The sequence below is a fragment of the Vombatus ursinus genome, unplaced genomic scaffold (genome assembly GCF_900497805.2).
Source record: "Vombatus ursinus unplaced genomic scaffold, bare-nosed wombat genome assembly UNPS02014798.1, whole genome shotgun sequence".
NCBI classification, from domain to species: domain Eukaryota; kingdom Metazoa; phylum Chordata; class Mammalia; order Diprotodontia; family Vombatidae; genus Vombatus; species Vombatus ursinus.
In genome coordinates this window covers 42,589,945-42,617,623 of record NW_020954576.1, presented here as the reverse complement: position 1 = coordinate 42,617,623, position 27,679 = coordinate 42,589,945, and the positions used below count along the sequence as shown (strand labels likewise).

At 39.5% G+C, this 27,679-nt stretch overlaps 1 protein-coding gene across 1 annotated transcript in view; it reads left to right on the top strand.

The window, feature by feature from the left end:
* The first annotated feature begins 2,780 nt into the window (after window positions 1-2,780).
* Window positions 2,781-27,679, top strand: part of HHAT (hedgehog acyltransferase) — a 483,325-nt gene continuing 458,426 nt past the window's right edge. The window contains exons 1-2 of the mRNA XM_027871575.1: window positions 2,781-2,859; window positions 8,980-9,112. Of these exons, the coding sequence (XP_027727376.1) occupies window positions 9,022-9,112 (91 nt within the window). The 5' untranslated portion in view covers window positions 2,781-2,859; window positions 8,980-9,021. The remainder of the gene's footprint in view (window positions 2,860-8,979; window positions 9,113-27,679) is intronic.

Below are 27,679 nucleotides of genomic sequence, written 5' to 3'. Positions count from 1 at the left end.
TAATATGAACCCAGGCTTTCAACAACTATTTCATAAAATCACAGAACCTCAGAGATGAAAAGGACCCCAGAGACCATCTACTGCTTTTGCAGCTGAACAGGAATCTTCTCTCAGAGCTGCGCAGTAGATAGAATGTTGGGCTTGGGAGTCAGAAAGACCTAAGTTAAAATCCAGCCTCAGGTACTTTCTAGCTGTGTGACCTTGGGTAAGTCAGTGAAGCTTTGTTTTTATCTGATTCCTCAGCTCTAAAATAGGGATATATTAATATCACCTACCTTCTAGGGTTGTGGTGAGGTTCAAAAGAAGTAGTATTTATAAAAGTGCTTACTTAACACAGAGCCTGCCACACAATACCCCCTATATAAATGTTGATTCCTTTCTCTTCTCCTTTCTACAACATCTCAGAGTCATTTAGAATCTGCTAAGAGTCCTTCTGTGATAGAAAACTATCCATTTTCTGGCAAGAACTCTTTATTATTATTTTAACATACTCTTCTCTTAAACTTGCTCAGTTGATTTGCCCAGTCCATTGGGGCCGGGCCAAACAAATCTTATCCCATTGTAATATTACATACCTTCAAACTCTTAAAGAAAGTTCTCTTGTTAATCTTTTCCTCTTCAGGCTAAATATTCCTAATTCTTTCAACTGACCCTCATGCAGCATGTCCCCTTTGTGTTCTATTTGCCTTTCCCTGGATGTGCTCCTTTGTCATTGTCTTACCTAAAATGTGGTGCCTTGGAACTAAGCCTAAAACTTTGATGTGCTTTGACCAGGGTACGGAGTTGTCTCCCATGTTCTGGGCACTATGTTTTCTCAACATATCTCAAATCATATTTGCCATCTTCTCCATCTTCCTCCTCCAAAGCCAGATCCTTATTCTGACTTTCCAAGTTAAACGGAGTTAGACTAAATCCCTTCTGTATCTGAAACCCTACACGATCCTATTGCTGCTACTCAGTCAGTTAATTAGCATCTATTAAGGGCCTACTATGTGCCAGGCTCTGTGAAGTGTGCTAGGATTACAAAGAAAGGCAAAAAGTCTGTCCCTGTTTTCATGGAGTTCACAGTCTTAGGTGGGTTGGGGCAATGATAACATGTAAACAGCAATTTGCAAATAGGACATATGCAGAATAAATTGGAGATAATTTCATAGAGAAGGCACCTAGAAGATAAGGATGGGAAAGGCTTCTTGCAGAAGGTGTGACTTTTGCTAAAACTGTTTGGAAGTCAGGGAAGGCAAGAAGTAGAGACTAAGAGGTAGAGAGCTCCAGGCATGGGAGACAGCCAGTACAAATGCCCCTGAGTCATGAAACGGAGTGACTTATGGTGTACAAAGCCCCACGTTAAGTTGTGAGGGAGGTACAAAGTTTAGATTAGCTTTTAGTATAGTGGAAAGGTCAGCAGATTTTTTTGGAGGTAGTAGAATCAAAGGACCTGGGTTCAAAATGCTGGTCTTGCTAATTATGACCTGTATGACTTTGAGCAAGTCACTCAAACTGCCTGTGCTTCAATTCCTCATCATTATATTATGATGATTATGATCATTAAACAAGATGCCCCTTAACATCACTCTCAACTTGAAATTTATGATCCCAAGCTCCCTCACCTCTCTAGGCCAGGGTCTCACATCTACGACACAAGGGGTTTTGACTAGAATTATCTCAATTCCTACATCTATGAATCTACTGGACCTTACAGGATAGTAGGCTATTGTTATAGTCCCAGTGACTAAGGAATTGTTTTTGACTAGGTAAGAGGCCTTTTTTTTTTTTTTGCCTCATTTCCTACTTAGCCTTAATCACTGAATGAGCATTGACTCAGTCAAAGTGGGAACTTGGAAAGACCTTAGCTTAAAAAGGCCAAGGTCTCCCACTGCATACTGGGTCATCTCCAGTCGTCCTGACCTACATCTTGCCACTGGACCCATATGGCTCTAGAGGAGAAAGTGAGGCTGGTGACCTTGCACAGACCTCCCTCACTCAAATCCAATTCACTTGTATATCATGGCATCACCTTAATATCACGGTCCTCTTCAAGAACGAAGGACAAACAACAACCACTCAGTCGGTGATAATGAAGGCCTATACGAATGCAATGGTAGTGAGAACACTATTATTAAAAAAAAAAAAGAAAGAAACTTTCATCTGAATAATGTGTGCCTGGTCAGGTATGAATGAATAAAGAACTTGCATTTCTAAGGATCGCTGGTTAACTCTTCTCCTTTTTAACCCATAGTCAGGTCCAAAGGGCAGTGCGGTGACAAGTGTCTTGGTCCCTATAGTGGAGACGGAGGTGGGCAAACAGGAAGAAAGACTAGGACATGGTAAGGTGAGTTTGAAAGAAGGCGGTGCAGGCTACACCACTCAATGGCCAGCTTGCCTACAGCACTAACTGGCCAGCAGGGGATGCATGAACATTCCCGCCTAGGTGGAATTCTTAAGGAACAGGGGCCTCTTTATTCCATCTCCAACTCCCAGGTCGGCCGCACCGCCCCCTAGCCCAGGTGTGTGCCCCTCCCCACTCTCCTCCCTAGTCACCACAAACCCTTAAGCCTGGGCCGGGCGGCGCGCGCTCCAGAAGCAGCGTAGCCCCCACTCCCCACTCCCCATCCATTCCCCTCCCCTCCCCTCGCTCCAGTGCGGCGGCGCGCTCTCCGCACGCAGTTATGCTGGGGGACGGGCGGGGGCGCGCGCTCAGAGCTCCCGGGCCAGGGGTCGGCTGCGCGCTGCCAAAGGGCATCCCGGGAGGGAGGGCCCGGTGAGTTGCAAGCCGACTCGGCCGCTGCCTGAACTCGGAAGTGCAGAAAGAGAGAGCGGGTGGTTGTGCACGTCTCTGCCGCCGCCCGGGACAGCCCGGAGGTTGGTAGTTGGTGACCATGGGGGCTCCTTAAGGTGTTTTGGTTTTGCCATTTAAAAAAAAAATCGCTCCGTTTTACTTTGTAGCATAAAGACCTCCACGAGCTAACCTCCAATTCCTAACCTTACATCTCCGTTCCCGAGGGCTGGGGAAGAAAGTGCCGAGGACGCGGGGAGCATCTCTCAATAAGCCCAGCGCCTGGGTCCCCACCAAGCCCTGGGGCGGGGGGTGTGGGTGGGTGGGGGGCCTGGGCAAGAAGGAAGAAAAGTAGGGGCCAGGCTAGCGCGGCGCCGGGGATGAAGGGAGTGGGAGGGGCCCCGCCACCAGTGCACGCTCTGGAGCTACAGGAATGAAAGCCAGCGGGGTGGGGGGCATTCCCAGCAGGCCCCAGCTAGCGCGTTCTCGCCGCGCGCGTGCACGCACCTCCTACCAGCCTTGTTTCTCCTCTTTATCTTCCCAACTTCTTGTGTCCGCCCTGGGGACTTTGCGAATTACTCGTCGGGTTCTGGTGCTTCCCGGGAGTATTGGGACAACCTTCTCCTTGCTTCTTCTCGCCTTTAGCTTCCTTCTGCCCTTACTAACTGAATGCTTGCCCCAGGTCGCAACTTCAAAGGTAGCCCAGAAAGGGAAACTCCATTTGTCTTCTGGGATTCATTGTATCCAATCTAGGCTAACCCTAACCAGGCACAGTAGTATCATTATGCTGCAGAATGTGACTGTAGCACCTTTTTTTTTTTTCCCCTCCCGAAACTTTGTAACGCCGGTTTCCAGTCATCCAGGCAGCAAGTTAATGGGGAAAGATCGCTAGTTTTGGAGTCCAAAGAGTTGGGTTCAAATCCTTCCTCCAGTGCTTGGAGAAGTCAGTTAATTCCCCCGGGGGCTTCAGTTTCCTAGTTTGTAAAATGGGATTGAAATAGATGGTGTCTGAGGTTCTTTTCAGATCTATGACAAGGATATTTTAAACGACAACAATAACAACAACACAAACCTGACAGTCCAGGGGCCTCAGAAACGGTGGAGAGGAAATAAATTTTCTGGGTCCTCCCACCCCTCTCTGTAATGTCGCTTGCACAGGGTAGAAATTCCCCCTCTTTGACTTCTATCTTTCTCTTGCCCTATTTCTCACCCTCTTCCTCCTATTTTTTTTCCTCCTCTTCAGGTGATATATTACATTCTATTTTGGGAAAATAACACAGATAAGTAAAAACAAAGTAATTTAGGGGCATGGAACATACTAACAACTGAGGCAATCAGGAAAGGATTTCTGGAGGAGGTGGTACTTGAGCTTAGACTTTTCATCAGGCTAGTTTCTCCTCTGTATCTTTATCCACAAATATCATTCTGAAATAGGAAAGTTTTCCTGTATCATCAGAGGGGGCTTGTATTTCCCCCTCCCAAAGACAACAGGTCAGATAAAAAAGCTAAAATATGATGAAGCTGGGTAACTGGAAAACCTCTAATATGTGTGATGGCACCTTTGTCTTTTGAAACATGGACCCTATTCTCTTGGAGGACAGGATAACTTTATACAAACCCTCTATGTCCCTGTGCTTATTCAGAGAATCAGGCCTCTGTGCTGTTTGTCATCGGATAGTACCCATCCTTGCAGTCTCTGCTGGGATGATGGTCCCATGTCTCATTTTCTTTGGAAACATCTTGTGGTGTTATCATCCCTGCGATTTTAATCTCGAGGGGCAGATGTACCTTTTACCTTTATTCCTTTGCTGTGGCCTTCAAATTACTAATTTCTTCCTGAATTGAGAATGCTTTTGCTTTCTATTAGCTCTTATCTCTATTTAACTGCTGACATTTCTTTTTTGGTTACAGCCAGATAGTAAATGTAGGCCTCTGTCTTGCTTATACATTAAATACTTTCTACTGCATAGGTCATTTTCTTGGTGTGTGGTTTTGATTATTTTTTTTGATTGTGTGTTTTGATTAAATTGAATTGATTCTAAAATTAATTTTCTTCTAGGAGGGTACTCCTAAACTGTGATTTTTTAAAATAATAAATATTTATTTAATTTTAGTTTTCAACATTCATTTCCATATGATTTTGAGATCCACATTTTCTCCCCATCTTTCCCCTCCCCTCCCCTCAAGACAGCATGTAAATTGATACAGGCTCAACATATGCATTCATATTAAACCTATTTTCACATTAGTCATGTTGTGAAGAAGAGTTAGAACCAATGGGAGAAACCCTGAGAAAGAAGAAACAAAACAAAACAAAAAAGAAAGAGCAAATAATATGCTTTGATCTGTATTCAGACTCCATAGTTCTTTTTCTGAATATGGACAGCATTTTCCTTCATGAGTCTTTTAGAATTGTCTTAGATCCTTGCACTACTAAGAAGAGATAAGTTTATCAAAGTTAGTCATCACACGATGTGGCTGTTACTGTGTGCATTGTTCTGATTCTGCTCACTTCAGTCAGCATCAGTTCATATAAATCTTTCCAGTTTTTCTGAAGTCTGCCTGCTCATCATTTCTCATAGCACAATAGTATTCCATTAAATTAATACACCACAACTTGTTCAACCATTCCCCAATTGATGGGTATCCCAATCTTGGCCACCACAAAAAGAGCTGCTATTAGATATTTTTGTATACATGGGTCCTTTTCCCATTTGTATGATTTCTTTGGGATATAGCCCTAGAAGTGCTATTGCTGGGTCAAAGGGTATGCACAGTTTTATAGCCCTTTGTGCATAGTTCCATATTGCTCTCCAGAATGGTTGGATCAGTTCTTTGTGATTTTTTTAAAATTAAATTTTTATGGTTTCTCTGGCTTTCATGTTTAATCAGTTACATTGGATTGTTAATTTTTTTTTCTGAAAAAAAAATTGAAACCAGCAAATGCTAGATATGTGGTACAGGTGTGTTTTGTTTTCAGGAAATCTGCTCTAGGAAAATTTTAATTTAAAGAACAGACAATATGTGTGTTTCTAGGGTGGAGATGGTTTGAGAGGGGAGGTTCAAATTGCAAAAGAATTTAGTTTAACTGACCCTACCTTAAACACTTTGGTTATATAGGGAAAATGAAAAGTCTTAGTGCATTTTGAAGTATTAATAACTTAGACTTCTGGGATACCTTGTACTTGATGGGACCAGAAGAACTTAAAGCTAAAATTTAAGATGCCATTGTCCATTAAATGGAAATTAGGAATGAAAATAAAGTGCCTCTGAAATAAAAATTGAATATGATCTAATAAACATTAGATTTGTATATTTTTCAGAATGTTGGCATAGATTGAGTGAATCAGTCAATGAATAAGCATTTATTGAGTACCTTCTAAATCTCTGCTATAGTAAAATGAAGTACAGTTGCTGTAATAGATAGAAATTGGGAGTGTTCTTTTGTGCTCTGCATAGACTTCCTGTAGTATGGTAGAAGGAGCCCCTAAAGAATCTTGCTTCTAGTCCTGGCTCTGCTACTGATTAGTTGTGTGCTATTGAACATGCCATTTCTCACTCTGTCTGTGCCTCAGTTTCCTCATCTCCAAATGGGGACGATAGTAGTTACCAAGAAGAGATAGAATTAGTAACAATCTTATTCTTAATCACATCAGACAATGTATGTGGATTTTCTTTGGGTAGCATAAGGCACAATACTAATGTAAGTTGTTATGGCCTTCTGTGTAGTGAGAACTCTATGGACTCAAAATTCTGTTGTTTGGAAGCTGTGGTTGTGAACGTATTGTCCACACAAGAGCTGCTCATTCTGCTTCTTTCTAGTGGTGTATTGATCCAGAATGAACATTCCTCTGGGAATATTCCTATCATATTATGGGATTATGATTAGAAAGGAACTTCCTGAGGAAGAAGGATAAAATGATTCAGTTTTTTCTTTTCTTTTCTCTTTGACATCATTCTTTTCTCCTTCTCTTTTTCTTCCTTCCATTTTTTCTCTCTCTCCCTTCCACCCTCCCTCCCACCCTGACCTTCCCTTCTCTAAGGCTCAGAGAATTTCTTCTGATTTGAAGGCATTGACCTATGTGATTTAAGGGTCTTTTCAGCTCTAAATCTATGATCCTTGGATCTGGGTAAATTACAATACTAAACTCTCAATTTCTTCCTCTTTTTTAAAATAAATATATTTATTTTTATTGCTATCTTTTGTTATTACCATTACCTTCATTTCTGAATATATCCATCCCCTCCCTAGTGAGCCATTCCTTGTAACAGATAAAAAGAAATGAAACATACTATCCACTTCCTGATAGAGAGGCAATAGATTTAGTATGCAGAATGAAACATCTTTATTTTTGGGAATTTATTTTGCTTGACTATGCTTATTGTTATAAGAAATTTGTTTTCCCCCTCATTTCCAATAGGGTAGGAGGTGAGAGGGGGAAAATAGATTTCTGTTTATTAAAAAATTTTAAAACTAGAGAAGTGGGAGGGGGTGCTGTAGATGGTGAATGTTGCATTGTACTTTCAGGAGAGGTCACTGTGTTGCTAGTTTTGCTGAATTGTTTTGCTTTGTTTTGAGACCTCTCAGGGAATGGGCATAGTCTGTAAATATGATATAAAAACAAAACATTTCTATAAAACTAAAAAAAAATAGAAAGTACATAGTAGAAAAATAAAAAAGAAAGGAAAAACAGCAGTTTAGCAAAAGTAACCAACACATCAACAGTCAGATAGTATGTGAACTGGTGCTAGCACATAGATTCCCCACATGTGCAAAGAAAAGAGAGGCATTTTCTTATCTCTTCTCCACAACTAAGCTTAGTCATTAACATTGTATAGGTTTTTCTGTTTGTTTTTGTTTTGTTGTTCTTTGCCCCTCCATTTACATTGTTATACTCATTGTATTTATTGCTTTTCTGGCTCTACATACTTCTCTTTATTGGTTCCTATAAGTCGATTCATCTAGTATGCAATTTCAAGGACAAGCTACACAAAGGGTCACAAAAATGCTCCAGAACTTCCAAGTGATGACAGATATTTTAAAAATAGTATTTGGTTAGAAATGTGCAGAGCTGGAGGTGATTGTGAAAAGTGATAGGGCAATGGGAAAATATCAGTTAGAGTAATCAGAATTGAGAAGACAGTGAAAAAGACATCTGATACATTTTTAACGGTAACCTGATAAAAATGCAAGCTCAGGTTGCTTCAGCATCTCCTAGCCAGAAGAATAAACCAAGAAGAGAGGCTGAATCAGATTTTCTCAGATCAAACCTATAGACTGGATACAGTGAGGTAAGGATTTGGGTTTGTAAGCATCCTCTCCTAAAAATGCAAAGATTTGTGGAGGTGGGAAGGGTTTAACAATCAATTATCCATCATTGTGGATGAGTTTAATAAGATTGCTTTCTCCTTACCACTTAACCAATCTATTGATAAAAATGTGGAACAGAGCAGGACCAAGGACAGAGCTCTAGGACACCTCCCTCCAGGTTCAATTAAATATAATAACAACAATTTATTAATGGTTCTACTATATAAAAGACACCTTTAGTGCGAATACAAAGTAGTAGGTTTGAGGTAATCATAGACTGATATCTGCAATTTATGTGAGTGTTAAGAGATTAACAGTCATTCACACTGTAGCTTGAATGAGTTCACTCAGCATCCTGACAGTTAACTAGTTCCAAACCCACTTAACTTTTATTATCATCCAGGTCATATTTCTCCATCTTGTTTAAAAGGGTGTAAAGAAAGAATCAATCAAATGCCTTGTTAAAATCTAGATATCCTGAATATGTACTCATGCCAGCTAATTGTATTCCCTTTTTCTCTAAGTGCTAAGAAATCATTCTTTTGATAATCTATGTTTGAATTTCATGACGAAATCAAGCACATGAAGCCTTATACTTTGAATTACCTACCTTCCTCTATTGTAAAACTGAGATGGTGTTTCCCTATCTCAACTTTAGTAGCAGATAACTCTACAGTCCAGAGATTTGATGGTGAATGAGGAGATTTAAACTGTTGGTTTAATTTATGTAAGGTTCGTGGATTATCTGGAGACTTGTTTGGTCTTTTCACTTAGCAGCATCACTTTGTTGCATACTGTTATTCAATAAATGTGATTGATTGACAATATCCTTTCCCTGATATCCACTGCATTATGTCTTATAAAATCTGTCCCCCCATTTGTTTTTCAATTTTAGGGACATCTTATGGATTTCTCCAGGATCCTGCAATAAGTAGCAATGCTACCCAGATGGGAACTGTTTCTCTACCTGCTTGTTTCTCTAGGTTTCCACTTTTATTCTTTCTATGAAGTCTACAAAGTCTCTAGAGGTAAGGCCTTATGCTTTCTTGCCTTCTCTGAAGGGGCAGTAGAGAATGTCAGAAGTTGGTACACACATATACACACACACACGTATATGTATATATACACATATACACACATACGCATATATGTATGCATGCATGCATGTATATATGTGTGTATGTATTTGTATAATTATACACATATATTCAACACATATGTATGTTTATATGTATATATTTTGTTGTTCTTGTTCAGTTGTTTCTGACTCTTTGTGGCCCCATTTGGGGTTTTCTTGGCAAAGATACTGGAGTGGTTTGCCATTTCCTTCTCCAGCTCATTTGACAGATAAGGAAACTGAGGCCAACAGGGTTAAGTAACTTGCCCAGGGTCACACAGTTATTAAGTGTCTGAGGCTAAATTTGAACTCAGGAAGATGAGTCTTCCTGACTCCAGGCCCAGTGCTTTACCCACTGTGCCACCTAGCTGCAAAATATAACACACACGTATGCCTGTATTTCTGCCATAGTAGCATTTTGATAGCATTTTGAATGAAAGAAGTTTTATTGTTAACACCTCTAGTAATCTTGAAGATATTGGCTGCTCCATGAATGTAGAGTCTGGCAATTGCCTTTATACCTAGTAGACACTTAATAGATGCTTATTTAGTTAATAAATGAATCAAGAGAAAAATTCATGCAAATTTCCAGCACTTAACCTATTTATTCTATCTCTCTCTCTCTCTCTCTCTCTCTGTCTCTCTCTCTCTCTCGGCAATTGGGGTTAAGTGACTTGCCCAGGGTTGCACAGCTAGTTAAGTGTCAAGTGTTTGGCCTGAGGTTGGATTTGAACTCAGGTCCTCCTTCAGGGCTGGTGTTCTATCTACTGTGCCACCTAGCTGCCCCCCTATTTATTCTCAAAATATAGTCCGTGTGTGGTCTTTACATGAGTCTATGGTTTGTTATCTTGCAATGTTAGTGTTTTGTTTCTATTAATATATAATATACATGATATTTTATTTAATATAACTTTTGTGACTAAGTTCTTTGTATATATTATATCATTTATCTTCACAACAACTCTGTAAGGTAGGTGCTATTGTTATTCCCATTATATTGTTGAGGAAACTGAGGTGGAAAGGTTAAGTGACTTGCCTAGAGTCATGCAACTAGTGTTTGTGGGAGGACTTGAAATTAAGTTTTCCTGACTTCAGTTCTAGTACTCTATCCATTATACTATCCTAGCTCTGTATTTTTGTTTCTGGCACGACAATAAGCCCTCTCTTTCTGTAAGTGTTCAAAGGTAACCTTTACTCTCGCTAGTCTGCCCTGATTCTTTCTCTGCCTTCCCCCGCCCCCAGCCTCCAGTTTCTTAGGGAGGCTACTTTGCTGAGCTCTGACTCCTTGAAGGTAGAATATTTGCTTGTGGGTTCAGCATTGTAACTTCCTTTCAGTACCTGACATGAAGAGAAGAGATGATCTGAATAGGAGCTCATCCCCACTGAAATAGGAACAATATGAACAGCAAGGAGGGAGGGCAATTGCAGTATACTGAAAATATGTTGGGAAAATAAATGGAAAGTAAATGCAATTTATGTTTCTGGTTTGAGGTAACGGACAGTTTCCTCCCCCTCTCTTAAGACAAAAACTGCTTAGATAGGAATGTACTCCACAGAGCTATTTCCTATGCCCTTTCCTATCATACAGACCAAGCTGCGTTGAACAGATTGGATAAGTAGTTAGATCGTATCTAATGCTGCACTTTGTGTCTTGTCCTTTCCTGACAATGTAGATTTGTGGCAGTTATTATTAGATAAAAGAAAGAAATGATTTTAAGGTAAAATGACAGTGATATATGAGTGGCAGATTTAGAACACTGTATGCTATACCTGCTTGCAGAAATGGCTGGACATTTAACTTACTGCCCAGGGGATGCTCTCACAGTCATGTTGAAACTCTGCAGAGTGAGTAGCTTTCTCTACCTGTACTATTCCTTAGCACCACTGTATTTTTCTTCTTTCCAAATGACTCTCTGAATTCTCTCAGAATAGAAGCCTCTCTTGCAATAAAGAAGTACAATTAAACAAAACAAGCCAACACATTTGCCCTATTTGACAATGTATGCTCCATTCAGCTCCTATAGCCCACCACCTTTCTGCTGAGAGGGGAGGTATGTTTCCCATTAGGTCACAGAAGTCATGGTTTGTCACTGCATTGATCAAATTTCTGATGGCTTTCAATGGTGTTTTCCATTACATTATTGTGTGAATTGTTCTCTTGGTTTCGCTTACTTCACTCTGCATTAGTTTATACACATCTTTCCAAATTTCTCTGAATTCTTTATGGCCATCATTTTTTACGTTGCAATAATATTCTGTTACACACACACACACACCATTTTGTTCAGCTACTCCCAAAATGGTGGTGGGGGGTGGCTAGATTATCAAGGGCTTTGAATGCCAAGAAGAGAATTTTATGTCTGATCCTGAAGGTGATAGGGAACCTCTGGAGTTTATTGAGCATAGAGGTGTCATGGTTGAACTGGTGCTTTATGGAGGATTGTCTTGAAGATGGATACTATTAAATCTTCTCTTCATCAGGCTAACGCAACCCTAGTTCCTTCAACCATTTTTTTTCAACTATTATTTATTTTTTTCCCTCTCACCTCCTTCTGACTGGTAAAAAAAAAAAAAGAACAAAACCTTTGTAACAAATATGCATAGTCAAGGAAAACAAATTCCTGCATTTGGCCAATCTCTTTTTGTAATCATATGTTTCCTCGGTGATATATCTGATGCCACTTCTTGCCCCCTGTCATCTTTGGAAAGATACTATCCATAACAAATGCTAGTCTCTGAATAGAAATTCCATTTTAATGCTTAGAATCCATTTGATTCATACTGAAATATTAACTTCCCTTTGAGAAGGTGCTTCTCATTGTTTCTCGAACAGAATTTTTTAGAAATCCATTTAATAAATACTCAAATTAATTGCAAAGAACAAATGAAGGAAGAAACTATCTGCATCCAGAGAAAGAACTGATAAATAGAAACATATATAGAATAATTTTACACACACACACATATATACACATATATACACATGCATATTTGTGTGTATTGGTAGCCATCTCTAGGTGAGGGGGAGGAAAAAAAGAAAAAAAAGAAATTTATTTGATAACTTTATTATATATTTAAAAGGAATGCCAAGTTGTGCATAATATATTTATAGTTTCACGTGCAATCATCTTTTTTTATCATACTATGTTATGAAAATGCTTGTTTTATTCTATAAATTAAAAAAAAAGGAAATACATCTCCTAGTCCAGAGAGAGGTATAGGGTCCTCTTTCTTATAGCCCAATCCATAATTCCTGTTTATATTAGTGCTGTGGTTTTTCTTGAGCAATACAAAAGAAATATGTCATGTATAATCAAGTCTTCATCTATTATTGCACTTTCCAATTTAGCTAGCTGATGCTAAATCACCTGGGCTGCCCTAAAGCTTGCTTAGCCAGGAGAATGGAGGTCATGTTCAGAATTTCCACTTGATTCTATGGCTCAGGAAACCTGAGGCTTGAAGAATTTCAGGACTTCACTAGAAAATACATGGTCTTTGTTGGGAAACTCTGCCTCAGTGTTGCATCTCTGGTGTATTGGACTGTTTGGTGTAGATCATTTGGATGTGATTCTATACATATATGAAGTTGTGGATAGAGCAATGTACCTACAGCGTCAGGAAGATCTCAGTTCAAATCAAGCTTCAAACACTTAGTAGCGGTGTGACTCCAGGCAAGTCATTTAAACTTTCTCAACCTCAGTTTCCTCTTCTGTGAAATGGAGATAATAATAGCACCTACCTTCCAGGATTGTGAGGCTGCAATTGACAATATTTGTAAATGGTTTTGCAAGCCTATAAATGCTAGTTATGATAATATATCTTATAGCAGATGTTCTCTGGTCACTCAGTGTAGTTTCGGGCTACCGCTTTCCATTCTTCCAACTCCAGTATTTCCCAAGGACCAAGCTGGGGACTACATGTGAATGTGATCAGGGAATTATGCCTCAGTCCAATAAATATGAAAGGGAAATTTTCAGCTAGAGTAGAACAAAGCAAATCACCACTTCCCTTCCCTCCAAAGTGAAATGGAAATTTTCTTGGGTGGGATATGATCTACTGTCCAGTGCTGTTCCCTTTTTTCCCCTATCCTCAGGTAATCAAGACTGACTATATTGAGTATATGGGCCACATTTTGGCAAGGTTGTAGCCTTTTATGTGTGTCTGTACTTCCATTTATTTTCACAGGAAGGTATAATGTGGTGGCTTTGAAAGAGTTAATTAACCTTCTCCTGTCCACCCCAAATCAGCCACTTACATCTCTCAGTGGCAGATGAGATCTAAGGTTTATGCAGTACTTGGATGAAAACATTAATTCTCATTCACAGTCATTACCTATGGTAATGAAAGATTAAGAATTAAGAAAGATTAGAATTCATTTGTCATTGTATAAATATTTTTCATGAGGTCTGTGGTCATAAAATATGCTTCCTTTAGTAATGTGCCCACTGCTCTCCTGATATGGTTGTGGTGATGTTTGGTGGTAACTTGTTGCTGGAGTGTAAGGCATAGTTTCTCCTGAAATTTAGTGGCTTCTTTGCTCCAAAAATTGGACAGGAATAAAACAGCTGGATAAATCAGTTTTTAAAGCCATAGCCACTACATGTCCTTCTGGCTTCCAGAGAGAAGCCCTTCACAACCAGTCCCTTCCCCACATTTCCAGTCTCCTTATACCTTCCTACTCCTCAAACTTCAGTGGGCCTGAAGTCAGAAAGACTCATCTTTATGAGTTCAAATTTGGTCTCAGCCACTTACTAGCTGTGTGACCCTGGGCAAGTCATTTAACCCTGTTTGCCTCAGTTGCTCATCTATAAAATGAGGTGAATAAGGAAATGGCAAACCACTCCAGTATCTTTGCCAAAATAATCCAGTATCATTTGACCCAAATAGGGTCTCAAAGAGTTGGACATGATTGAACCACAACAGCAACATTTTTTGTTTATTTCCTAGCTTGAAGACAATTACTCTTGGTATTAGTGGTGGTAGTAGTAAGTACTAGTAGTGATAATAATAGTAATTGCTAATATGTACATGTCACTTTATGGTTTAGAAAGCATTTACAAATTTTATCTCATTTGACTCTCATTACAACCCTCTAAAGTATGTATTCTTATTATCCTAATTTTTCAAATGAGGAAACTGAGGTTTGGAGAGCATAAATGACTGATCCAAAATTACAGAACTAGTAAGTGCCAAAGATGGGATTTAACAATAATAGTAATATATCTTGCTACTCTACAGTAGCTGGAGAGGGGCAGGATGGTTGTGAGAAGGCTGCAACATGTAACCTGTTCATAATAAAAGTAAAAGGGATCAAGGAAATGTATGATAGGAAAAGAAGATGAGTTACTCATGTGGTAAAGGCAAAGGATGACAGGCGGTTAAACCAGGTACAGTGTACAGGTACAGGTACAGAAAGCAAGTAAGGCTTCCACCATTTTGGGTGGGCCCCCTGTCCTGAACCTATGGGAGGACATGGATAAGTCTAATAGGATGTGCAGGCATGTATGGATTATGATCTGTATCACCTGGGGGGACCTCCTAAAACCGTGAGATATAAACTCATATGAGGAATAATGATTCACATTGTACTTTAGAGTTTGAAAAGCAAAGACATTTTTCTAAGGTGTATTTTTAACTTCACAGCAACACTTTAAGGTATGTATTACAAGTATTATCATCCCCATTTTATAGGTGAGGAAACTGAGGCTGTGGTAAGTTAAGTGGCTTGTCCAGGGTCACACAGCTAGTAGATGCTGATGGTATAATTTGAATCCCTGACTTCAAGTTCACCATATCATCCATTATTAGCACCCCATCCACCAAAGGAGTTTTATTCCTTCTTTCATCTTGTTTTTGTCCCCAGTACAGCTGTTCATCTCCACTCCAGTTATTCTTCAGCTGTTCATCTATCTTCAGAGCAACCTAAGGGTCTACCTCTCATCCACTTTGGATGCTGTGGTTATCAAGCCACTCTTTGCAGGGGAGTGTTTACACAGTTGTCACCTGGCTTTTTCAGGCCCGTGTATCTTCTCCTGGGGTGGTTGGTTGTGGTGTTGGGGGTCTGTGGTTAGTAAATTTTTTTCCTCCAGAGGAGGGCTGTTGCCTTTCTAATTAACTCCTTTTGTCTTTCTCCTTATCCAAACTGCTCATAGACGAGCTTATGCCCAGGCTTTTCTACTGTTTCAACTGTTCTCTCCTCTGTCTTCCCTGACCTCAACCCTTATCCTGAGTTATGGTTGGAAACTCATTTTAATTCTTCATTTCTTGCTCTACCCTATCCCACTAGGGCAAGTATTCCCTAAGCTGTACTTCCTCAAATAGACTAGGAGCTGAGTGACATTGTAGTCAGAAGACATCTTTTATTCCCTCTCTCCATCTTATCCAAACTTCTCCAGATCACTGGGGTTAGGCTGGGTAGAGAAGACTGAAAAGGCTAGTGACCTTTGTCCCACTTTGCCCACTTTCACAACCTGGCCTTTCTTTGATATCTTTTCATGAATTTCCATGTCATTAAGCCTGCTCCATTTTATCTCCATACTTCCAAGCACCCCCTTCTCCTTCATTTCCCTTAAGATACTATTGGCTGGAGCTTATTGGATTTTTTAAATGATTGAAAACAGTGAGACAGATTTATGTAATGACTGGAAATTGTACTCCCTGTGAATGGTCTGCTTTAGGCTAGATTGATTTATTTTTCACTTCTCCCTGAATACCTTCTCCTTTACTTTTGATTTGACCACAAGTATTGGGTGAAATAGGTTTAACATTTTTTTTTATCTAATGGTTTTCTACCCCAGTCCACTGTCAGTGTTTCAGTTGTACACTTTATTTTAACCAGTAGGTAGATCATAGCTTTGCTGGGTCATCCCTTTCACTGGGAAGGTTGTTATCGTTAGTGGGAGCAGCCACAGGGTTACAGTGAATAATCCTTACAGGATTATTCCTTACAGTGAATAATACAGTTCTTATGCAATTAGCAAAGTATTAGAATTTAGGAAATGGGAACAAGGAGCCAATGAAAATAGAGCTGGTTCTTCCAGAAGTTAGGAAGACTGCTTTAGAAGAGCAAGGGACTTTCTGAAGAATTTTTCTTGAAATGAGTATACAAATGAGAAATGAGAAATACAAATCAAAACAACTCTGAGGTACCACATCACACCTATCAGAATAACCAACATGACAAAACAGGAAAATGATAAATGTTGGAGAAGATGTGGGAAAATTGGAACACTCACACACACACACACATTGTATAAATATTTTTCATGAGGTCTGTGGTCATAAAATATGCTTCCTTTAGTAATGTGCCCACTGCTCTCCTGATATGGTTGTGGTGATGTTTGATGGTAACTTGTTGCTGGAGTGTAAGGCATAGTTTCTCCTGAAATTTAGTGGCTTCTTTGCTCCAAAAATTGGACAGGAATAAAACAGCTGGATAAATCAGTTTTTAAAGCCATAGCCACTTCATGTCCTTCTGGCTTCCAGAGAGAAGCCCTTACTTAGGGCTTACTTAGTTTGTACTTGGGTGTTGATCAGGTGAATGAAGCTCTTGATGACATGTAACAACCTTGTTTTCAGGAGAAAATTTAGAAACCGCACCTTATCATGTCAGGGAAACTGAGGCTCAGAGGAAAGACTTTCCTAGGGTCACAGGACTAATAAGTGTCAGAAGTGGGATTTGAACTTAGGTCATTTTGACTCTGAACCTATCTCTTGATCTACCTCTCCACATCACTTTACTTCTCATTCAAGAGGGTTGTCATCAGAGAAATGCTAAGGGCCTTTAATCTACTTGGGAGAATCCTCAATTTCAGAAGTCTTTGCTCTTCTGGAATTGTAAAAATGCTGTTGTGATAGACAATCTATGGTTGGGTGTCTATGATGGTTCCCAAAGGGGATCATGAAATTCTTCAAACAAAATGAATTTCAATTCACTTTCTTTTTTTAAAAATTTATTTATTTTTTATTAATTTATTTTGATTTATCAATAATCACTTCCATATGCTTTTGAGTTTAAAATTTTTCTCCCCCTTCCTCCTCATCACTCTTCCCAAGATATGATATTCCACACAATATGATATAGGCTATACATTTACATTCATATTAAATATATTTTCACATTAGTGATGTTGTAAGTAGAAATTAAAACCAATAGGAGGAACCATCAGAAAGAGGAAACAAAACTCAACAGAAGAGAAAAAAAATAACAATTCGGCTTCCATAGTTCTTTCTTTGGGTGTGGATAGCATTTTCCATCACAAGGCCTCTGGAGATGTCTTAGATCCTTGTATTGCCAGGAAGGGTTAAGTTTATCAATATTAGTCATCACACAACGTGGTTGTTATTATGTACAACGTTCTCTTGGTTCTGCTCACTTCACTCAGCATCAGACCGTACAAGTCTTTCCAGGTTTTTCTGAAGTCAGCCTGTTCATCATTTCTTATAGCACAATAGTATTCCATCACATTCATATACCACAACTTGCTCAGCCATTCCCCAATTGATGGGCATCCTCTCAATTTCCAATTCTTTGCCACCACAAAAAGAGCTGCTATGAATATTTTTGTACATGTAGGTCCTTTTCCCATTTGCGTGATCTCTTTAGGATATAGCCCTAGAAGTGCTATTGCTGGGTCAAAGGGTATGCGCATTTTTATAGCCCTTTGTGCATAGTTCCAAATTGCTCTCTAAAATGGTTGGATCATTTCACAACTCCACCAGCAATGCATTAGTGTTCCAATTTTCCCACATCTTCTCCAACATTTATCATTTTCCTGTTTTGTCATGTTGGTTATTCTGATAGGTGTGATGTGGTACCTCAGAGTTGTTTTGATTTGTATTTCTCTAATCAATAGTGCTTTAGAGCATTTTTTCATATGACTATAGATGGCTTTAATTTCTTCACCTGAGAACTGTCTGTTCATATCCTTTGACCACTTATCAATTGGGGAATGGCTTGTATTCTTGTAAATTTGACTTAATTCTCTATATATTTTAGAAATGAGGCCCTTAGAGAGACTGGTTGTAAAAATTCTTTCCCCATTTTCTACCTTCCTTCTAATCTTAGTTGCATTGGCTTTGTTTGTGCAAAAACTTTTTAATTTAATGTAATCAAAATAATCTATTTTGCTTTTTGTAATGTTCTCTATCTCCTGTTTGGTCATGAATTCTTCTGTTCTCCGTAGATCTGACAGGTAAACTATTCCTTGCTCTCTCAGTTTGCTTATAGTATCAGCCTTTATATCTAAATCATGTACCCATTTTGACTTTATTTTGATATATGGTATGAGATTTTGGTCTATGCCTAGTTTCTGCCATACTCTTTTCCAGTTTTCCCAGTAGTTTTTTTCAAAGAGTGGGTTCTTATCCCAGAAGCTGGGGTCTTTGGGTTTATCAAATAATAGAATACTATAGTCATTGACTACTGTGTCTTGCATACTTAACCTATTTCACTGATCCCACTCTGTTTCTTAGCCAGTACCAAGCAGTTTTGATGATTGCTGCTTTATAATACAATTTAAGATCTGGAATGGCTAGGCCACCTTTCCCTGCATTTCTCTTCATTAGCTCTCTCTGGACCTTTTGTTCTTCCAAATGAATCTTGTTATTATTTTTCCTAATTCTATAAAATAATTTTTTGGTAGTTTGATTAGTATGGCACTGAATAAGTAAATTAGCTTAGGTAGAATTGTCATTTTTATTATATTAGCTCGGCCTACCCATGAGCAACTGATGTTTTTCCAATTATTTAGATCTGATTTTATTTACGTGAAAAGTGTTTTGTAATTGTGTTCATAGAGTTCCTGGGTTTGTTTTGGGAGGTAGACTCCTAAATATTTTATAATGTCTGTAGTAAGTTTAAATGGAATTTCTCTTTCTATCTCTTGCTGTTGGGCTTTGTTGGTAATATATAGAAATGCCGTTGATTTATGTGGGTTTCAATTCACTTTCGTGAAAAAAAAAATACACCCCCCCCCACACCATCCACACAATTCCCTTAGGAGAGGATGTGTCTTGAAATTAAGCCCTCCCACCACCTTTGACCCCAGGGGAGGGGGATATTCCATTATCTCTTTTGCCTATATACTTCACCTGTTTTATGATTATAGAGTATTATTCTCCATTAGAGGGAGCTCTAGCCCAGCCTAAGAGAGAAAGTTTGGTTGATCCATATGTAAACTTGCTTTTCTTCAGTTTATTAAAAAACAAACAAAAAACAAAAAAGCCCAAACCCAAAACTCTCCATTTGTTCCCAGTTTTCCATTTTACATAATCCTGATTCACCAGACACTTTTAATGAAAGTGAAAACTGATCAGGGTCTAGTGAGAAGGGAAGAGCAGTTCTCCTTCCAGTTTGATGAAAGTAAGGCTCCGTAGCTTGTTACCTACTCATTAGGTGGAAACAGATGTGTTTGCTTGCCTGCCCTTTCCCCAGGTCCCAAGGCTGTGGAAACTGCAACTCTGGATTTTGCTGAAAACTGGGGAGGATAGTGCTGGCACAGGGAAAAGTCTGGCCTGCTCCTAATGAGACCCTGAGGACCATTTCATTATTAGTTCCTAAAGGAACAGGACTTCAAGGTGTATGGGGGAGGGGAAGAAGAGGGGAAGAGAGAAACTTCTTGCTTTTTTCTGAAATGTTTGCAATTGCTGGTGGTGATTACTTTTGCCATGTTGTTATAGAAAGAAGTGGTTAGGCACAAATGACAGTGCCTGTGGGCAAAAACACTCCTTTAGTATAGGCTTGCAGCTGTTCTTATGGAATCTGGGACAATTTATGACTCTTCTTTAAACTCTACACTGACTGGGAAAAAATGTCCTTTGGAACCAGATTTTGTGTGTGTGTGTGTGTGTGAGTGACAATTTCATGTGGCTCAGAATAGGTGGTATTGTGGAAAGAGTTGGTAGATTTGAAGTCAGAGGACCTCTGCCACTTGATAACCTTGTGACACTGGACAAGTTTAATATGTGCTTTCTATGTGCCAGGCACTGCGCTAAATGCTAGGGATATAAAGAAAAGCAAAAACACAGTCTCTGCCCTCAAAGAACTTACCTTCTAATGGAGGAGACAAACATGCAAACAACTATGGACATACAAGATATGTATGGGATAAATTGGAGGTATGCTTTTAGCCTAGGAAAAAAAAGGAGAGTATTTTTATCGTAATGTGGTGGGGAGTCTCCATGTTCCTTTGTTATATGGAAAGTCACTCATGCTAAATGAAATGTGTTATTAGAACAAATATGATAGATGCTGAAACAAAACTCAAGGAAGGGGCAGCTAGGTGGCTCAGTGGATGGAGCACCAGCCCTGGATTCAGGAGGACCTGAATTCACATCCAGCCTCAGGCACATAATATACTAGCTGTGTGACCCTGGGCAAGTCACTTACCTCCATTACCTAGCCCCCCAAAAAAAACCCCTCAAGAAATAATTCATCACAAATCCTTATAAAAGGAACACCAGGTGAAATCTCCAGCCACGGTTTTTAGCGAGGCCAGGGCTTGGGTTGCTTCTCTCGTAGGTTGTCTTCTTCCCTGTCATTCATCGGCTCCACCCGGTAGACTCAAGATCTCCCAATATCTCAAACTCACAAGGTGGCCTCCAGGCTTGGACATTTTCATCTCGAGATCAGTGTTCATCCATCACAGGGAGAAGCCAAGGAAACAGAGAGCCAGGTTTGGAGTTGCTCTCATTTAAAGGTCCACTGAGTCACTGTCTCTTCTTACTTAATGGCCGATAAGGACATTGCCTTGTCATTTCCAGTTTATCCAACTATAGAGTCAGTGGCTCCATGGGCAAGTCATTTCTCTCTGGGTCTCAGTTTTCTCATCTGTAAAAAGAGGGAAATGGATTAGTTGTGCTTTAATGTTCTTTCTCAGCTCTAAATCTGTGATTCCAGGTCTGATTCTATGATTTGTTTAAAACTAATCATTTTGTTTTTGGTCAATCATGTTTTTCATTAGCATATCTATATCTACATGAATATGTAGATATGCTATTTTCAGGCTAGACTGCTGGTTTCATTGGTATGAGGGAATTCACAATGTGGAAACCCTCCATGGATAAAAAACAAAAGTTTTTAAAAGTTGCCTGGGATGTTGGGAAAGTTGCCTGGGATGTTGGGAAACTTGCCTATGGACATACAGCTAGTATGTATAAGAGCCAGGGCTTGGCCCCAAGTCTTTGTGACTACAAGACCAGTCTTCTGTCCTTTGCACCAGAGGTTCTTAACCTTTATTGTGTGATACAACCTTCTGACAGCCTGGTGAAACTTATGGACCACTCAGAATAATGTTTATAAATGCATAGAATACAATGCATAAGATTACAAAGGAAACCAGTTATATTGAAACATAGGTATCAAAATCTTTCTTCTTTTTTAAAGTTCACAGACGCCATGATAAGAATTCCTTTCCTCATCAGGCTGCCTCTCATACAGCATATATAACATATACTGCAATATAATCATAATATGCATTTGACACTAAACTGTGTGCTCCTAATTGTTTTTAAAAATCAGGCAGAAATGTTGTTTGACTTCCGTATAGTATTTGCATTAATCCTTCCCACATTTTTGTCTTGACCAGGGCTATTCTCTTTTAAGCCCCTAGCTTAATCCTGTCCTCACAAAGGAGCAACCATAGGTGTATATTCTACCTAAGCATCCCCAACAATGCTGAGACTCATTTGTAAGCCAGGCAGAGTGACTTTTCTGGACTTGTGGGAGAAAAAGGAATTTACAGGTAAACAGTGTATCTTAGGCAGTTAGGTGGTACAGTGGATAAATTTTCTAGTCTGGAGTCAGGAAGATGTGAGTTCGAATCATGCCTCAGATATTTACTGGCTGTGCAACCCTGGGCAAGTGACTTAACTTCTGTTTGCCTCCATTTCCTCATCTGTAAAATGGGGATAATAATAGCATCGACCTCCCTGGGTTGTTGTGAGACTCAAATGAAATGATAATTATGAAGTGCTTAGTACAGTGCCTGGCACACAGTAAACACTATATAAATGTTAGCTATTATTATTTATTGTTATTGTTATTACTATTATATCATAGCTTTTGAGCTGGAAGAGACTTTAAATGGCATCTGGCCTGACCACTTATTTTTACAGATAAGGAGACTGAATCCTAGAGCAGGGAAGTGACTTGCCCAGCCAGGTCCACAGAAATAGTAAGTGGCACCAGGGTGGAATTTGAACCCAAGTCCTCCCTGATTCTTAATCCAGGGCTTCTCCTATTGTACTCCACTACCTCCCCAATAAAAAAGTATCAAAGTGTTTGTGAATTCAGAGTACCTTTGAAATGCAACAGGTGATGCAGTGGATGGAGTGCTGGGCTTGGAATCTGAATTCAAATCCAGCCTCAGACATTTAGTAGCTGGTATAACCCTGGGCAAGTTACTTAACTGCTGCCTGCCTCAGTTTATTCAACTGTAAAATGAGGATAATAGCACCGACCTCCCAGGGTGGTTGTGAGGATCAAATGAGAAAATATTTGTAAAGTGCTTAGCACAGTGCCTGCCACGTAGTATGTGCTTAATAAATGCTTGTTCCATTGCTTTTAATTTATATTGTGACAAAAGTTTGTTGTAGTGTAGAGATCACTGCAAAACAATTAGCCCATTGTCACCTATGGTATAAACTACTGAATCCTGGTCCCTTTTTTCTTTTCCCCTTCTCCATCAGCTTAAATGCATGGCCAGGGTAGCAGAGAGGAGAAGGGGCGGGGGGGGAGGGGGGGAGGACAGTAAGTGAGCACAGGGGAAAGGGACAGATGTGTTATTAAATTCTTCCAGGAGAGCCTTAAATTTATGACCTAGGTTGGGCGCAGAGGTTGCATTGTTGATCTGGGTTGGGCTTTTACTGTTGTGAAGAAACAGAAGCCAATGTTCCCATGAAACAAGATAATTTGTCTAGAAATAGACCCTTAGGGTGCATTTGAAACACAATGAAGAGGAGCTGGGCTGGGCTGGGCTGGGCTACCTGGTGGAATGTGAATTGGTTGCTGCTCATTGTTCAGAGGACCCATTGTCTAACAAAGGATCATAGATTGAGGGTTGGAAGACACCTTAGAGGCTGTCTTTTCCCACTCCCTCTTTGTACAGATGGTGAAACTGAGGCCCAAATAGGTCGAGTGACTTGTCCGAAGTCAAACAGGTAGATATATTTCAGATACGTTTGTTGTCCAGTTGTTTTCAGTCACATTTGACTCTTCATGACCCTGTGGGATTTTCTTGGCAAAGATGCTAAATTGGCTTGCCGTTTCCTTCTCCAGCTCATTTTATGGATGAGGAAACTAAGGCCAACAGGGTTAAGTGACTTGCCAAGGGTCACACAGCTATTAAGTGTCTGAGGTCAGATTTGAACTTTTCCTGACTCCAGGCCCAGCACACTATTCGCTGTGCCACCCAGCTGCCCCTTCAGTGGCAGAATGCCACTTAAATTCTCTTTATCTCCCTAGATGCCCTCAGAACAGTTTCCGTAATAATAAATGTGACATTTCCCTCCTTTTTTAAGAGTAAAGCAGTGGTTCAGTGGGAAAAAAAAATCACTGGATTAGGAGTCAGAACACCTGGATCCTAGCCTTGCCTCCCCTACACTCTAGCCTTGTGACCTTGGGCAGTTATGTAGTTTTGCTGGCAGCCTCAAGGTTCCTCATGGGTAAAATGAATGTAATACGACCTTCCCTGTCTTCCTCATTGAAATCTCACAAGGAACAGATAAGATAAAGCACGTGAAAATACTTTGTTTTCTCCATAATACTTCGACAGATGTCTTTGACTTACCTCTCTGGCCTGCTCATGGATTTTGCAACAAATTAACATCCTTGGAAACAAGTCAACAAGTATTTATTAAGTACCACTTGAAGTCTGCAAGTGAACCCTGAAACCCACTACTTTGCCTCACGTTAGCCCGTTCCACTTTTAGGAAGCTCTAATTGTTAGGAATTGTTTCTTCCATCTCAACCTACCTCTTTGCATTTTCAACCTTATTTTCCTAGTGGGGTCAAGGGAGGCAGCAAGGTACAGTGGAAGGAGCACTGGGTTCAAATCCTAGCTCTGATGTTGGGCCATTCACTTAACCTTTCCCTACCTCAGTTTCATCAACTGTAAAACGAAAGAATTGGGTTAGATGGCCTTTGAAGTACTTTCTATCTCTGGATCTATAATCCTGGATCCAATCTCTTTGCCCATGTCCGCCTATCAGATACTTGACGACTTCTTTTATGTTCCTCCTTTTAAGTCTTTCTGTCTCTGGGCTAAACATTACTAATTTTTTTTAATTGATCCTCTTATGACACTTGGCCTCAAGGCTCTTCACCATTCCAGGTTGCCCTGCTATAGACAATGACTAGTTTGCCAATGTTTTCCTAAATATGACACTATCAGTTGAACATAATGCTTCATATGTGGTCTTCATATGTAATCAGCAGAAGTATCACCTATCTAGTTCTGGCTGCTCTTAATTTAGCTCAAGATTACGGCATTATACTGTTGACTCATAGAGTATATTAAAATTCCCATGTTCTTTCAGATGGACTGCCATCTAGTTCTGCTTCTTCTGTCTTGTACAGTGAGTGAATCATGAAAACCCAGGTCTAACACTTTTCATTCATTTTTATTAAATTTCATCTGATCAGATTTGACCTGGCATTACCCAGCATTCTAGCCAGTCAAGATATTTTTAGATCCTGAATCTTTTGTTTGCTGTATATGCTCTTCCTGTCACTGTTGTGTCATCAACAAGTTTGTAAATATGTCATTCATATATTGCATGAGAGAGGTGACATGGTAGAGTGAATGAGCTGCTAGATTTTGAATCAGGAAGACCTAGGTTTGATTTCTGCTTCAGATATTTGCTCTGGGCATGTCCCTTAGCCTCTTTAAACTTCACTCTCTTCCTTTCTAAAATGGGGATAATAATGCTTGTAGCATTTCACATTGTTGTTTTGAGAATCAAATGTAATAATGAAAATAAAGCACTTTGTGAACCTTAAAGCATGATATAATTGTAATTTATTTTTATTTTCAGCTCTAGCCAAATCATTGATAAAAATGTGAACACCATGGGGTCTTCCCTATGGTTAGCTTTCTCCAGGTTAAACTATTAGAGATCACTTTTTGAGACCAGTCAGCTAGTTCTGAATCCACCTAGCTATTCTGCCGTCTAGCCTATATCTTTCCACTTTGTCCACAAGGTTGGATTCATCTTCTTAAGTGCTATCATTGATTTTTCTGTCACAAATAAAACCCCAAGAGACAAAGTTTCCAGGTATTAGTAATCTATTAATTAGGCTAGCCAATAATTGATAAATTGATGGTCAATGGTTTCTCTTGGTAACCAAAGATGCCAAGGGAGACTCTGAAATACGTTAAATCAAGTGTGTACCTTCTGACAGGGAACTCCTCTGACAAGTGACACTCAACCCTGATTGGTGGGCATTTAATGAGGAAGTGGGCTAGAAATTCCTATTCTCTCCCAATTACTACATTGTTGAAGGGAAGGAAGGTCAGCTGAGAATGTGACCTGCTCATGAGTTTTGACCTGTAACAGTTGGGTGCCCCAACCAGGTTTTCTCTCCTTTGATTTCTCCTTCATGAGCTGGGTCACCCTAAACTCTTAATGAAGGGGATCAAAGACAGAACTTCTTTCACCCAGGGAGAGAACACAGCCAGACCAGACTCTGTTTACCCTAAACAGAAATCACATTTCTCATTTGGGTGGTGTCCTGCCCAGATGTCTTGAGCAAAGCTAGAATCTTTCTGTCATTCTTTAGTAGGAGGGGGCGCCTCTCTAAGCTAACCCCCCCTTTTTTTTTACAGAAAAAGGACTATTACAAATTATTAATAATCAAATAGTACAGCATTAAAATTAATTTCTCTGTCCTCACATAGTTCATTGGTTAATAGAGTGATAGAGAGGGTTCTGCTGTTATTACTCACGAGTGATCACTATGGAAATGTTGGTGGATTTATGCCATTTTCCATTTATTTGCTGTCCTTCCAGTTTCATCTATAATTGTTCTTGGAATGATCTGGTTTAGTTAGTGTTAAACCACTTTGATTTTTGTTGTTGTTCAGTCATTTTCAGTCATAAATACTTCTTCATGACCCTGTTTGGGGTTTTCTTGGCAAAGATACTAGAGTGGGTTGCCATCAGCTCATTTTACAGATGAATAAACTGAGGCAAACAGCGACTAAGTGACTTGCCCAGGGTCACACAGCTAGTAAATGTCTGAAGCCAGATTTGGGCTTGTCTTCCTAACTCCAGGCTCAGCATTCTATCCTCTGTGCCACTTAGCTGCCCTCAAACCCAGTAGCTACTTTGTACTATTTTATGAGATAACATTGCTTACAATCTGCCCTTCCCTTATTCTTATGTAATATTTTATTTTATTTTATCTTAGGCAGTTGGGGGTGAGTGACTTGCCCAGGGTCTTATATAATATTTTGCTAATGAGAATTCTCCGAAACAGTATGGCCCTTGGTTGCCATGTCATTTTGTTTGGCAATGACATTAAGTATTTGTGACTAAGTTTCTCATTGTGGTATTTGTTTTGCATGAGTTAGAGCTCTCTAAGGAATGATGGTAGAATCTCTCTGCATTTCTCATTTTTTTAGAGTTGATGGCTTAATTAAACACTGCTGCAATCTAATGGCACCTTCTTGTCTTTATCCTTTATTTTAATTTGAAATTGATTTTGAACTTTCTTTTAACCACTTAGTGATCCACGTGCACATAGACAGCTACTCCCCAAATGGCAGTAAACTGTTGGTTCCTGTCTATGAAGACAGCCAGTTTCAATTTTTACAATGGATCTAGCACTTGCCTAGGAATCCTGACTTTCTTATTGAAGACAGTACTATTCAGAAGCCTCATACCTGAATTTTCTGATGATTTTCTCTATCTTCATCCTTTGTAACAATCTTTTTACAACAAGTTAACATCTTTTGTACAAGTCAACAAGTATTTATTAAGTACCTGTGAACTCTGTTAAATTCTGGGGATACAAAGAAAAGTAAAAGACAGTTCCTGCTTTCACTATTTAAGTTATCTCAGTGACAGTCTTCTTGCTGGTGAGATTACCAGATGCCCAATGAAATTATTTCTTGTTGCTTAGGTCCTTGCCAGCTCCTTTATTGGTCTCTACAAGGAGAACTCATGAGAACTCACTCTTCTGTTTAGCTAAAGCTACTTTACAATGTCTTCCAGCTTCATTTAAACAAGAATGCCAAAACCAATGTGGTTCATTTTCTCTAGCAGAATAGTAACTCATTGATCATTGAAAAATTATTCTGTCACAGCTTTGCAGATTCTTTCATTGTGAGAACCTGTATCCACTCTAACTTAGCTGATGTGTCTTCAAGAGTTGCCTAAGGCTCAGAGAAGTGAATTTCTTATGGACTTTCCAAGTGTCAGAGATGGTATGTACACTCGGGGTTTCCTGACTTCAAATCATTGATTTCTGTTCAGT